The 14,457-nt window shown below is 38.4% G+C and overlaps 1 protein-coding gene across 9 annotated transcripts in view; it reads left to right on the top strand.

The window, feature by feature from the left end:
- Window positions 1-14,457, top strand: part of IQCM (IQ motif containing M) — a 434,749-nt gene that overhangs the window by 83,639 nt on the left and 336,653 nt on the right. Inside the window, exon 2 of one of the 9 annotated variants that reach the window (XM_077846316.1) lies at window positions 13,547-13,782. The exons of the other annotated variants lie outside the window; for them this stretch is intronic. Coding sequence (XP_077702442.1) covers window positions 13,707-13,782 — 76 coding nt within the window. The 5' untranslated portion in view covers window positions 13,547-13,706. The remainder of the gene's footprint in view (window positions 1-13,546; window positions 13,783-14,457) is intronic. 9 annotated transcript variants of the gene reach the window in all.

The following is a 14,457-nucleotide window of genomic DNA, read 5'->3' as shown; positions in this document are numbered from 1 at the left end:
CCAAAAGGGCAGTCTGTGACAGGGATTGGCTAGATGTTTATCAAACTTATTACTTTATCCTTTCTTCTTGGGCACTTGACTAACATATATTTCTCATGTCCCTTACAATTAGGCAGAGCTATGTGACTGGAATCCAGCTCAGTGGATTATAGCTGGAAGTGATGCCCATCCAAAAAATGTCTTTTGTTCTCCTCGTAACATGGTTCCCTACATTTTCAAGTATAAGGACTCTCTTTCATTACTCTTAAAACAACTGCAATTTCACTGATGGGAAAATGGTAAAAGTGTTTTTAATAGACATTGATTAAATAATTTCTGTTGAGATATTCAGTAAATATACAAACTCAGTATGGGAAATGCAAAAGTGAGAAAAATGCTGATGACTTGCTCCTTCATGGAACTTGTAGTCTATCTGTAGAAACAGATATCAATTAAATAATCACTTACATGCAGTTGAGAGTATATGACAAATGAATGGGACCTGGACTGGGGGTCAGCAAAGTCTTTCTAGAGGAAATGACAATTGAGCTAAGCTATGAAAGATGAGGAGGAATTACTTGGTCAAGAAGTTAACTCCTCCTTGGAGTTCTAGGATTGGGATAACCATTTGTAATGGCCCAAAGGAAGGACTCACAGAAGTGATTTCAAAGAAGTACAAAAAGAACAAATGTGGCTGCAGTTCTGAGAAGGAGCAGGAGAGGGGTAAACTATAGCTATCTGAAAAACAGAACCTTGTAGTCAGTGCTGTGCTAGCAAATGTTTACTCACTAGCTATGGTGGGGAAGAGGGAGGAGGCCTGGTTTATAGGTTTTGCCTGTTTCCATGGTGTAAATACTGTGATGTAACCAATTCAAGCTATCAATGTTACGTCACTGATTACAGAAGTTGGGAAGAGGTGCTCATGGTCTGTTCTGAGAGTTGTGGCAAACACCTTTCATATCTCACTTGAAATCCTCTCAGACTCACTTCTTATTCCAGCTACCACTGTAGAGGCTGCTTCCTTCTCCAGGCTTTCCTGATGCCTTCCTAGCTTGGGACACTAATAGAAATGGGCTCAGCACTGACACATGAGCAATCAGAAAGGGAGGATAAGACTAACGGACAAATGTTTCTTCCTTTCTTTCCCTGGGCAGAAGGGTCTCAGTGACACTCTATAAAGCTTCTCTGATACTGATATCCGATCAGTATCCTGTAGTGATGACCAACTCAAAAAGGATTCTTAGATGAACTTTTTGTTTCTTGCTTTCTTTCTTCCTTAAAATACTCTTTTGTAAATATTTTGATGGTGAGTTGTCAATACTTGCTGAAAGACTGGGTGTGGAGTGTGAGAGAAAGGGAGAGTTGAGGAAGGATGATTCTCTGGCTTTAGACCTGATGAACTGGAAGGTAGAAATTGCCATTTTCTGTGACAGGGAGGAGAGAAACATGCAGTTTTCAATGGGCAAAGGCCTAGAGTTGAGATTTGAAAACATTATGTTTAATATGCCAATTATATATACAAATGAAAATGTCAAATAGGTAGTGTGTAATGTAAGTGTGGGCTCAAAGGAAAGAAAGGTTGGGGTCACTCAGGTATAGATCAATATTGTCTAATAGGAATATAATATGAACCACAAATGTGATTGAGAATTTTCTAGTGGCCACTTTAGAAGATAAAAAGAAACAGATAAGAGGCACCTGGCTGTCTCAGTCAAAAGAGCATGTGACTCTTGATCTTGGGGCTGTGAGTTCAAGCCCCACATTGGGTATGGAGATTACTTAAATAAAAAATTAGTGAACTTGGGCAGCCTGGGTGGCTCAGCGGTTTAGTGCTGCCTTCTGCCCAGGGACCCAGGATCAAGTCCCACATCGGGCTCCCTGCATGGAGCCTGCTTCTGTCTCTGCCTCTGTGTGTGTGTGTGCGTGTGTGTGTGTGTGTGTCTCATGAATAAATAAATAAAAATCTTTAAAAAAATACTGAGATTTAAAAAAATTAGTGAACTTAAAAAAAGAAATGGGAAAATTAATTTTAATAATAGATTTACTTAACCTAATATATAAAAAATAGCCAATATAAAAATTGTTAGTATTTTACATTTTTTTCATACTAAGTCCCTAAAATCCAGTGTATATTTTAGAAATTATACTAGCCACATTTCAAGTGCACAGTCCACAGTTGGCTAGTGGCTACTGTATTGAACAGTATAGATATCAATTTTATTTACAATTGTAAACTTAGATAAGATCATCTAAAAATAATGTAGATGAGATGAGAAAAAAATCCAAGGACTAAGTCTTGGAGGTTTCCAACATTTAGAGGGGAAGAAGAGGAGTACCCAGCAAAATAAGTGGAAATCAGCTACGGGGAAATCAGGAGTGTGTGAAATATGTTACTCATATTTTTTTGTTTAAATTTTTAAAGATTTATTTATTTAAGAGAGATAGAGTATGCCCTTGAAAGCATGTGAGCAGGGAGGGTGGAGGGGCAGAGGTAGAGGGAGAATCTCAACCAGACTTCCAGCTGAGCATGGAGCCCCATGAAACCATGATCCTGAGATCATGACCTGAGACCAAACCAAGAATCAGATGCTTAACCAACTGAGCCTCCCAGGTGCCCCATTTTACTCATATTTCAATCAAAAGGGTTGTTAGAACAAGAATAAAGAGAGAACATAGCTAGAATATCAGTTTATCTGATGAAAGATCTGGGGTTTTTAGGGTACAGTAAAGGGTTTGGGGAGCTGATTCAAGGAAGGAAAAAAATGAGAGTCTGTGGAGATTAAGGTCAACAGCAGAGAGAGTGAGAAGACTAGTTCTCAGGGTTTTTTATAGAAGGTGGGTCATTCATTCTAATGGTAGTCTCCTTTTGGGGGTTGTTTTCTTTAGTGGTTTGTAATCAGGAGGCCCTGGATGTTGGAGGTAGGGGGTGTGAGAAAGGAGTGAAGATTTTCTCAAAAGCACAAAGAAGGACAGCAGTTCTTCTGAAAATCCTATTATAGGCTTTGTTGAAGTCAGAGACATTTTAGTGGGAGCCTTTGCATGTATCCCACCAGACAGCTGTGAAGTGCTGATCTTCGAGTTTATATTTGAATTAAAATTGGAATTCATTTCTCAAAGTTCTTATCTCAAAAAGCATATATTAAGTCTGTAACTTGGACCTATTTTTTCAACATATTCCCAGTATTCACTTCAGTGTGAATGGAAGCATGATCTGCGATATCAGGGTTATTAATTCCAGAACTTGATTAAAGTTTCTGAGATTAGAAAGAGAAGTGAGTCCTGTGTGTATGATATATGTACCTTTAGCTCATGCTGTGCTGACAAATCAGCTACATTATCTGCTATAAGCTAAACATCTATATGAGAATAGGCCAAACATTCCTTGAATTTGATCCAAGGATATCAACTTCAAAAATACACTCTAACAATTATAATATCAAATATCTTTAGTAAATATTCTTTGTGCTTACATATAATACATGTCCGTATTTTTCTTAATAGAGCAAAATCAGAGAAAATACGAAATGATTTCCTCTTTGAATATATGGTCGTCTACAGTACTGCTTAACCAGTTTCTATTGTCAGGCTAGACAATTTATGGATCTTGATAATTAGAAATCAAACATAAAAATCTGTTTTTGTAATACATATTAAGTATTAGATTATAGTTACTACATAGTATATAGTATTCATGTATTATGTATTCCCTTGGGAACAAAAAATACTTCAGTTTAATTTTGAGTCATTTAAATTTGGAAATAGATTTTAATTAAACTCAATGAGATATCCTGATATTCATGTCAAGCAAATATACTTAGGGTCAATATTGCATTATTCCTTAACCAGTTTAGAAAGGAATAGACGTGTGTGTTTGTGTTTCCATGTGTATATGTATTCTTTCGTCTCCAAACACAAATCTTCCTTTAAATATAAAACGAAGGCATAATGAGTTTTAATAATGCTTTGAAATGACTATGTGGCTACAAAGCACTGGAGAAATCTATCAGGAAAAATGACTTCGGGCTATGTTTATTTATTTATTTTTGCCCAGTGATGAAAACTCACCAGTTTTTAATCAACAATATATATAAAATCTTTCATCTCCTATTTTAATAATTTTAAGTATATATTTGATATTAACAAACATATTAAAATTGTTGTTTACTCATTCCCACAAAATTATTTGGAAGACCAAGTTCCATAACAATTTATATGAGACATGGAAACTAAGATTTTTTTTAATGTGGTGGAAAACTATATTGAATTTGATTTTACAAAATAATTTGAGCTTTAAAGCTTTGGAATTTGAAGCATACTAATCTTCTTCCATGTATAAAAACAGACTCTACTTGAGGAATTTCTAAATGAGGGAATAAATTTGGGATAATCACAGAATTTTGCAGCTGCTTCTCTTAATTTCTTTCTGGTTTAGATTGCTATTTCTTCCCATTTCTTGTCAGTAATTTTCTTTTGCCCACCTATGCTCCTGAAAAAAGAACTTAAACAGAATTAAGAGTAGCAAGCTATTTTTCTGAATGACAATTGTCTTGAAAACAGTTCTTTCTTCCTTGCACTTTTTCTTTTTTCATACCGACCTGGTAAGTTCTGAAATAGGAAGATGCAGGGTGGGGACCCTAAAAGAGGAGACTCATTTCTTCTGTAGTAACATGGTTTACCACATTGAAGTAATCATAAAGTTCATTAACTTTTAATAAAGTAATAGTATCTTAAATATAAAAATTATTAAACAGTATAAAGGATTTAGATATAATTAAAAGGCATTGTTTTTACCATCTGTGTTCTGTTATTTTGGACTTCTGGCCTCCAAAACTGTGACAGGATAAATTTCCATTGGTTTAAGCCACCAAGCTTTCGGTAATTTGTTACAATGGTCATGTGAAACTAACATAATGTCCTTCCAAAAGTAAGTTTCAATTCCAGACATCCTTAAAAAAATTTTTTTCTTGGGGTACTTGGGTGGTTCAGTTGATTAAGCATTTTACACAGGTCAGGTCATGATCCCTACACTGAGCCCTGCTGAGCAGGAAGCCTGCCTCTCTCTCCCTCTGCCCTTCTCCCACTCATGCTCTCTCTCTCTCTCTGTCTCTCATAAATAAATAAATAAATAAATAAATTAATTAATTAATTAATTAATTAATTTTTCTTTGTTATACTGAGTGCAGAAATGTGATCAATAGGCCAATTGTTTCAACTTTCATTTCCTCATATGTTTATTCAGAAGTTTTTTTTAAGATTCTCTTTAAAAATCAGGTAATCAGATAACGAGTACCAATGGTCCCTACCCTTACGAAGCTTTCAATTTAGCACTAATTACTTTCCCTTTCTCTTTCTCTTAAAAAATATAGATATTGCAGAGTTTTCTTGCGAGGAGGGTGGAGGTGAGAGGCCAGGGTTAAGAGTAATACTGCCTTTTCTCTACTGAATTTAGAACCGATTGAGTTGAGAAATAAGACACAGGAATTGGACAAATGGAGATTAAAATGTTCATTTTGTTACAGAGAAAGCTGATGAGAGAAGATGGCTCTGGATAAATAGCTCTGTGGCTTGTTAATCCTCTTCCAGAATTAGACTCACCATCCTAGCCATAGGCAGACCTTGCCAGCAGCAATCCTTCCTCTCCTGCTTTCTGCACAAAGCTGCACCTGCCCTCTAACTAAACCTTAAAGTGTAGAGGAGATTGTATTTGCTCTTCCATGCCAGCAGACTGGAGAACTCTGAAAGGGCAAAACCCAGCTTGGCTCTTCTAGTCAGAGTGAGGAAGGGGGCAGGGTGAGGCAGGCTTTGTCCTCTCCCAAACCCAAGCCATGAACCTTTCTGTCTAGCCATATCCTTGTCGCTCTGGTATTTCTGAACCAAGGGAAAAAATAAATATATGTGTGCTCCCCCTGGTGATATAGATCCATATCATCAGAGGCCACCATGTTACTAAACACTTGCCGGATTTGCCTGTAGTCTGAGGCTTACATAGCTTTTGGAGAGTTTGGAAACGAAACAGCCAGAAGCTGTGTATTAGGATAATTAAATCTTGTACTGAGTGGCATGTAATTTTCTCCTAGCACAGTTGGACACTTTGGGACATTTAAAAAAAAATAAGTCATGAAACACTTCCCCTCAGTGATTTATATGTAGCCAAGGGACCAATTATTATTTCTGTCCTACTGTGTGGAAGTTGGTCAGCTCCAACCACTAACATGTTTCAGGCACAGATCTGATCACTTGCTAATTAATAAATCAAGTAAAGCTAATTTTGAACATTTGAGGCTGAACTTTTTAAGTTAAGATATTGGTTGTCTTTCTGAGGCAACACCTTTCTGAGATTGATAAATGTTTGTATAAAAGAAACAAGCAGAGGCTTACTTAATTGACTTTTTACTAATTTTGAAATGGAGGTTTTTTTTTCCAACGACTTCCACATAAACTAAAGAATGCTGTTAAGACAGTAACCCACTTTAAGTAAGACAGAATTTTGTCATTTTGAGACTACATTATTAACATGCTCCCCTAACTTGTCTCCCTGCCTCTGTTCTAAACCTGTCTCAATCTTTAAACAAACTTATGGTAGAGAGATTTTTGTAAACACAGATCCTATATTCTCTTTTTTCTAAAGTCCTTCAATGTTTCCCAGAGCCTACAAGATAACAGGTAAAATTATATATTTTATGCATCCCAATCATTAATTTTTTTTTTAAGTCGATCCACACCCAGTGTGCGGCTTGAACTCATGACCCTGAGATAAGACCTGAGTTGAGATCAAGAGTCAGATGCTTAACTGACTGAGCTACCCTGGTGTCTCCCCACATATAAATATTTTCTAAATGTTTGATCAATCACAATAGAAGAAAGAGTGAATTATCTTTATATTCTTATTATGGAATCTATGAAATTTTTGTTGTATGAAGATGTAATCAAAGAGTACAGAGCCAAAAAGAGGCAAAAGTATTACAGAGGTATCTCTGGTAGTTAATTAACAAAAATACTGTTATTTGTCTGGAGTTTGTAATGTTGTGATTACTTGTCAGTTTTTAAGAATTTGTTATTTATGGTGACAACCTTCTCTAATTCTAAATATTCACATTCACACCTCATTTTGTATTTATGCTTTTACAGATACTTTCTTTTGTATGTCCCTACAAGTTTTATGAGTTTCAGTCCCCAAAGTATCCTTTATCTCCACTAACTTTCAGTGAACCAAAGTTAAGTAGGAAAATCAGAAGCTACTGTCATAAACTAGAAATAGTGAAACGGTGACTTGGTTAGGATGATGGCAAGTGTTTAGGTTTTAGGTATGGTTTGAAGGTAAAACCTTCAACAGGATTTGCTAATGAGTTGGTTACTGGATGTTATTGGAGAGAGAGAGAAGAGTCAAAGATGACCAGTGCATCAGCAAATGCTGTTGAAGGTTCTACTTCAAACCAATCTGAAACCTAAAGGTTTTTGCCCCCAAGTTACTGAGAATAGAATCACCATTTACCAAGATGGGGCAGTCTATGGGAGGAACAGATTTGACTCTTATGACCAAAAATTCAGCTTTAGTCATATAAAGTCTGAGATGTCTGATAGACTTCTAGGTGGAGGTATTGAACAGAAAGTTGGTATCTGAGTTTTGGAGTTCATGGAAGAGGAATAGGCTCAGATACCACTTTGGGATACCTCAGCTTATAGACAGTATTTAATGCCTGAAGGCTACATGATATGGCCATAGGAGTGAGTTAAGAAGCCCAAAAACTAAGCCCTGGAGTATTTAGAGGTTAGATAAATGAGAAACTAGCAAAGTTGTCTGAGAAAGGAGCAGCTAGTGGAGGAATTAAAAACAGAAGCAAACAAATCCCCAAAAGGAGACCTGGCTTGCTGAAAATTGAGTGAAGAGAGTGTTTCAAGAAGGGAGTAATTGATAACTGTGTCAAATTGTGCTTATAGATCAAGTAAAATGAGGACTGAAAATTGACTGTGGATTAGCAATGTGAAGGTCAGTGATGGCCTCAATACCCACTGTTTACTTTAGTAGAGTGGTCAATTCAAGAGAGAAATTAGAAAGTATGAGAACTATTTCAAGGAATTATATTATAAAGGAAACACAGAAGCTGAGTGCTTGTGGCGGGGAGGTGAGTTTGGGAGACAGTAGTGTTTTTATTTACTTGTTTTTTTTAGATGAGAGATGACATTTCTGATGAGAACATTCAAGAGGAGAGGGAAAAATTATAATAAAGGAAGGAGAAGGGAATCGCTGAGGCAATGTCCTTGGGAAGGTGAGAATGGAGAACTATTGGATAAGTAGAGAAGTTGGCCTTACATTGGAAAGTGGTTATTTTCACCTGCAATAAGCAAAGGGCACGGAGTGTATGGGTATAGATGTTGCCAGGAGGGTAGCTTTGGTGTTGTCTTTGATTGCTTTTGATTTTTTTTAATGATTTTGTTTATTTATGAAAGACACAGAGAGAGAGAGAGAGGCAGAAACACAGGCAGAGGGAGAAGCAGGTTCCACGCAGAAAGCCTGATGTGGGACTCAATCCTGGGATTCAGGGATCATGCCCTGAGCTGAAGGCAGATGCTCAACCACTAAGCCACCCAGGTGTCCCAGATTGCTTTTGTTTTCTCAGTGAAATTAAAAGCAAAGTTATCAGCTGAAAGTAAGGTCAAGGGAAGTTTTGAAAGTTTGAGGTGAGAGTAGAAAATGTGAAATAGAGAAGGGAGAGTGAATGGAATAAGGAGTTGTACTGGGATTACTGGATACATTAGCCTCCTTGGGTTCTTGTTCGTGAATGTGAAATGGGGCCAATCACGTTTTCAATTTCTCCTCTCACATCAGTCATGCTAGATGCAAATATCACGGATTAGGTGGAGACTTTGATTCAGGTAGGGTTTTGTGTTTACTCAGATGAAGATGACAAAGTATGCGAGACGAAATCTCGGAGAGTCTGTGAGAAAGAATGAACATAGGGATAGACTTTGGAATTTCAGCTGGCTAAGGTATGAAGGGAGCAAGGAAGCATCAGTGAATGCTGTTGGGTCCTGGTAGGATCCAAAAATTGTTGTCAATAGAGAATAACCTGAAAAAAAAATAAATTGGTGATTGAAGAGTCAGATGCTTCAAATGGAGGTCATCAAGCAGTCATGATTGGTAATGAGGGGGACCAGGATGTGAATGGGGACACGGTGGAAGGCTCCTTGAAGGTAGACAGTGGTTTCTTTCAACTTTCTATGACCCATACCGCCTGACAGATACTTAATAAACATTTCTGAAGAATTCAGAGAAAAAATTGACTATAAGCTTGGAGATGAAAGTAAGTCATTCTCCTTCAAATTTTAATTAGCAACTGTGCTTGTCCTTATACATTTGTGGGGTGCACAGGAGAAAGACCCCTGCAGACTAGCTCAAATAAAGGCAATTTATTTCAAGTTTCAGACCTCGCTATACAGCTGGGCCTCCTGAGAACTGAGAGTCCAGCACAAAGTGAGGTGCACACTCTGTCGAGTTCTGCTTGGTCTCTCTTCCTGCTTCTCCTGGTGGAACTGCTCTCCTCTGCTTTTCTTCACAGATAAGTCTCTTCTCCTTCTCATCATACACACAGACCAACATGGTTGCCTCATGGCCTAAGTCCATGTGAACTTTTCCTTTGCACTACATATCTAACTCATTTTCTTAAAGCTGGTATTTCTGGGTGAGAGATATGATAGGCCTAGGTTGGGTTAGGTGATCCCAAAGCCACAGTCAGGACAGAAGTGATGGTGGTAAGATACCATTATAGCCATTTAGGCTGAACCTCTTAGTAAAAACGGTATACGAGAGAGAGGTCTGGGCGACACGGGCTTCATGGGATGGACAACCCCAAACAAGTCATCTTTGTGTGAGGAAGGGGATTGGGTAGAAAAAAGCAGACTTGTCTGTATTAAGCAAAAAAATTCTTGCAGTTGTAAGAATATTTTTTAAGCTACTGGAATTTTATCTTTGGTTTTCGCAGAAGTTCAGTAGAAGCTAATCCTATTATTTACTTAATATTGGCTATTTTGCTAGTTCCCATGAGTACTAGCAAGCCTTGGCCAGTGAATATCTTTATAAACTTCTTTCCCTTTCTTCTGATAAGGCCATTTATTTATGCCTTGACCTAGTCAGTTAACTTGTACCAGAATATACCAGGATAAGTTATTTTTCAGGCCTACCAGTTTTAAATTAAAACAGAAGTCTTTCTTCATAACTTTCCTACTGCAGAGGGGTTGAGTAAGCAGGCTGTGTAAGGAGGACTGGGCAGTAGCTTCACAACACATCAACAGTGTTCCAAGATGAGTGGATATAGTTTTTAATTATCATTTTAGAGGGGTGTCAGGTCCTCCTCCAGACTATGTAGCCCCAGGAACATCTCCCAACAGACTGGTTTGCCCACTACTGCTCTGTATATTCCCTGCTAGAAAGGAAGCCTTTAGTGGGCAGAAGGGGCAGCCTTCTCCATCTTGTTTGCATTTATGTCCTCAGTGCCAGAACAGCAGAATGATGTTCACATTCAGAAGCTGAAAGGTAGTCTCTACATGTTTGTTGGAAAATGGAATGATGGGTGTGAGTGAGTGTGTGTGTAAATTGCCAACCAGCTTAGGCAAGCCTGAGGGTTTTTCAAACGATCCCATGTTACCATTGAGCGGATACTTCTGTCACGAGGTTCTGATCCCTGTGTTATACCTTCGGAAGCCCTAACGTGTATGTGTGTGTGTTTGTGAAGCGTGACAGTCGCTGTACAGAATAGAGAGATGGATCCTAATCACTGTCCGGTGTGAAACAGCTGTTGCCTGAGCTATTCAGTGCCCAAGGCAGTTATTCATTTCTCTGGTCTGCATGGATGCTTCCAAAATGATTCTGTCTCAGCATGTGTGTTCTGGCATTCCCTCTGAACACTGGGAAACCTGGAGCCAAAGATCTATTAGTGCCTGAAGTGTAGAATGTGTGACATTGATCATCTCCTCTTGGAGCTGGCACTGCTCTGAAACAGCCTGAGAACCAGGGGAACAAGTCTGCTGCCAAATCCATCTGGTTTTGATCCCATTGCACTTAATGAATCAAAACATTATTTTAGAGACACTTTATTATTTTTTTAACTATTCCAGAAGTCCAGTGAGTACTCTGACCATACTTAGGATGGATCTAAGAAGTGTTCCATGCAGTCACTGTAGAGACGTTCATGAAGACATATAATGTGTTATCATCACATATTTAATAGGTGCTCCTAAGTATTTCAATGTGGGTAAGTCAATGGCAGTTTCTACTTAAGTTCTTGGTTTCCAGCTACACCAACCCACTAAGCATTGCCTTAAAGTAGCATTTTAAAAACAGACCGAGATATGCGGTTGTAGCACTGTAAATAAATGACCTTTGCCTTTTTATTTCTCAGTGAAAGTTTGGAAATCTCTATCTCTACAAGCTGATTTTTGGTTTTAAGAAACGGAAAATGTTTCTACCATTCTTCTATTGGAAACCAATTAATGGAGGATAGGACAGAGGAGCTAAAAAAATAGCACGTATTGAACAACTACTACTTATTAGACACTGTACTAAGCTATGTATTATCCAAAGTCTTGCAAGATAGGCATGCCATTAGTTGCATTCCTAGATAAGAAAACAGGCTCGGAGAGACATGCCCAAGCTGCTGTCATGGATAGAAATGTCAGAACTAGGATTCTGACTCTAAAGCTGGCACTCTTGCCACTTTTACACGTGTGCTACATCCTTTTTCTCAGCAGCGTGAGGGGCAATTTAGGCTATTCAGAGGAACGAGGGTCTCCCAAGTGCTCTGGGAGTGTGGGAGCAGTGCTAACTCTCCTCCTAATTTATTGTATACCTCGAGTAAGTCACTTTTCTCTGTATCTCAGTTTGTCTCATAAAACGGATCTAATCTTTGCTGCTTTGGAGGGCTATTCTATTTTCATGCAGAGCTATGATCTTTCAAAAGATGGGTGACATTTAAAGTGCCCAAACTCATCTTAGATGATAATGAAAACGATGCCATTGTCATTTATGTCCTGTAGCAATCAAAGGCTTTCCTGGTTCTTCCAAAGATGTTCCCAAGGGGCAGCATCGTTTTTAATAGGACTCACAGAGGCATCCTGTAGATGAAGACAAAGAATGCCAGGCAGTGACCACGAGGTAACTCAGCACTGATTATATAGATCCGTAATGAAATATTCCAGTACTGCTGCTGCATTCACCTTCCTGTCTGACCAAAGCCGCAGAGACCTGATGCATTTGAGAAATTTCACCAGGAAAAGAAATGACAATGGGGAGGGGGGCGGTATTGTGCAATGTATTGGAGAGCTCAAGAAATCCCAGGAAATGAATCAATTTTTGCTAGTAAAAATGAAAAAAAAAAAACAGCTATTTTAAAGGTTAAGATATTAGCTTTGGGATGAGCTTTGGCAGTTTCTTTTTTTCTTTTGTGAAAATGGTGACTGTTTCTACATCTACTCAGAAAATCCTTTTTGACAATACCACATTCATTAATAGAAAGCACAGATGGATTCCTTGAGTGGGAGGACCAGCAAGAATATGGGGAAGGATTGACTGTCTCTGTAAAAGAGGTAAGGGCGTGATTACTTTGCTGGGCCAACAATAATGAATGTCCCCAAATGGCTATAAAGGTGTTCTTAATGTCCCTAGACAGTTTCATAGGTAAAATTGTTATGTAAGTAGTTAGAAGTTAGCAATGACACTATAATGTTTATAATTCTAGGACCCAGCACTAGAACTATCAGGCATATATATCTTTGCCTGGTTTTTAAATGAAGTCTGATTTTACTTTATTTTTAAAGATTTTATTTATTTATTCATGAGAGACACATAGAGAGAGGAGAGACACAGGCAGAGGGAGAAGCAGACTCCATGCAGGGAGCCTGATGCGGGACTCAATCCCAGGTCTCCAGGATCAGGCCCTGGGCTGAAGGCAGCGCTAAACTGCTGAGCCACCCGGGCTGCCCTGAAGTCTGATTTTAATTTGTACATAGTGCTTTTGTCTGGTTTAAGAAACAGAAAATCACGATAGCTGAAATCCCAGTTTGCTCAAATCTGCCTTTTGCAGTTGATTTTATTTACTTATGGACATAATTACATTTAGAAAAAGGTTTATTTTATCAGCAGTAAAATCAAATAAGTGTATACTTTTTCTAATTTATTTCCTACAGAAATTTTATTTTTATTTTGTTAACATTTTTCTTTTTATTTGTTTACTTTAGAGAGGGTGGGGAAGGACAGAAGGAGAGGGAGAGAGAGAATCTTAAGCAAGCCCCACACCCAGTTTGGATCGTGACATGGGGCTGGATCTCATGACACTGAGATCATGACCCGAGCTGCAGTCAAGAGTTGGAGCTTAACCAACTGAGCCACCCAGGCCACCCCTATTCCCTACAGAAATTTTAATTGTCCGGGTCTATAGATTTGGTCTCTTTTCTCTTGACAAAGGAATGTTTTTCAAGTCTTGATTTTCACTGTTAACTAGAAGTTGCACTCTTTTTGTGGTCGGATTTCAAATTTTATTCTCTTAAACCTAGAGTGAATTTCACATCTTCCTAGATTTGTCCCTGTGTTTGCAGCCCTGATATAAACATCCTGTCCATGAGGAAATCTTTGCACTGCTTAAAGGAGCAACTTCTGTGGTTGGAGAAGGTGGGACAAGAAGGCCTCACAGCTGTGGTTCTGTACTCCGAAAGTAGTCCAGAGTGATGGTCTGCACATGGCTGATAATGGGAGTCTAACCTGTGTGTGCCTGGGAAAGAATCTGAGAATCAGAAAGAAAATAAAAAATCAAGGTCTGGTTCTTTCTCTTTTTAAATTTATTTTTATTTTTATTTTTTTAATTTAATTTTTTAAAGATTTTATTTATTTATTCATGAGAGATACAGAGAGAGAGAGAGAGAAAGGCAGAGACGGGCAGAGGGAGAAGCAGGCTCCATGCAGGGAGCCTGACGTGGGACTCGATCCCGGGACTCCAGGATCACGCCCTGGGCTGAAGGTGGCGCTAAACCGCTGAGCCACCTGGGCTGCCCAATCTCTCTCTCTCTTTTTTTTAAAAAATATTTTATTTAATTCAATTTTCCAACATATAGTATAACACCCAGTGCCCATCCCAAGTGCCCTCCTTAGTGCCAGTCACCCAGTTACCCCATCCCTTCACCCTCCTCCCTTTCTGCAATCCTTTGTTTGTTTCCTGGAGTTAGGAGTCTGGTTCTCTTGCTGCATGGTCCTGGCCATATTATTTCACACATTGCATCCTTAGTTTCCATTCTGTTAAATGGTGGTGATAAAAATGAGCACTGACTAGATTGCTGTGAGAATCAAATAAGATTTCTGTGTGAAAACATAAACTATAACATACTAGGCATGTTATTAAAGGCTCATTGAAGGACTCATATAGGGAAAGAACATATACGCTGATGTAGAAGAGCCGATGGCTGACTTATCATTGCAGAGGAATTACAAAGCAT

Source organism: Canis aureus, chromosome 13 (genome assembly GCF_053574225.1).
Source record: "Canis aureus isolate CA01 chromosome 13, VMU_Caureus_v.1.0, whole genome shotgun sequence".
In the NCBI taxonomy this organism is placed as follows: domain Eukaryota; kingdom Metazoa; phylum Chordata; class Mammalia; order Carnivora; family Canidae; genus Canis; species Canis aureus.
This window is presented reverse-complemented; position numbering and strand designations above follow the sequence as displayed.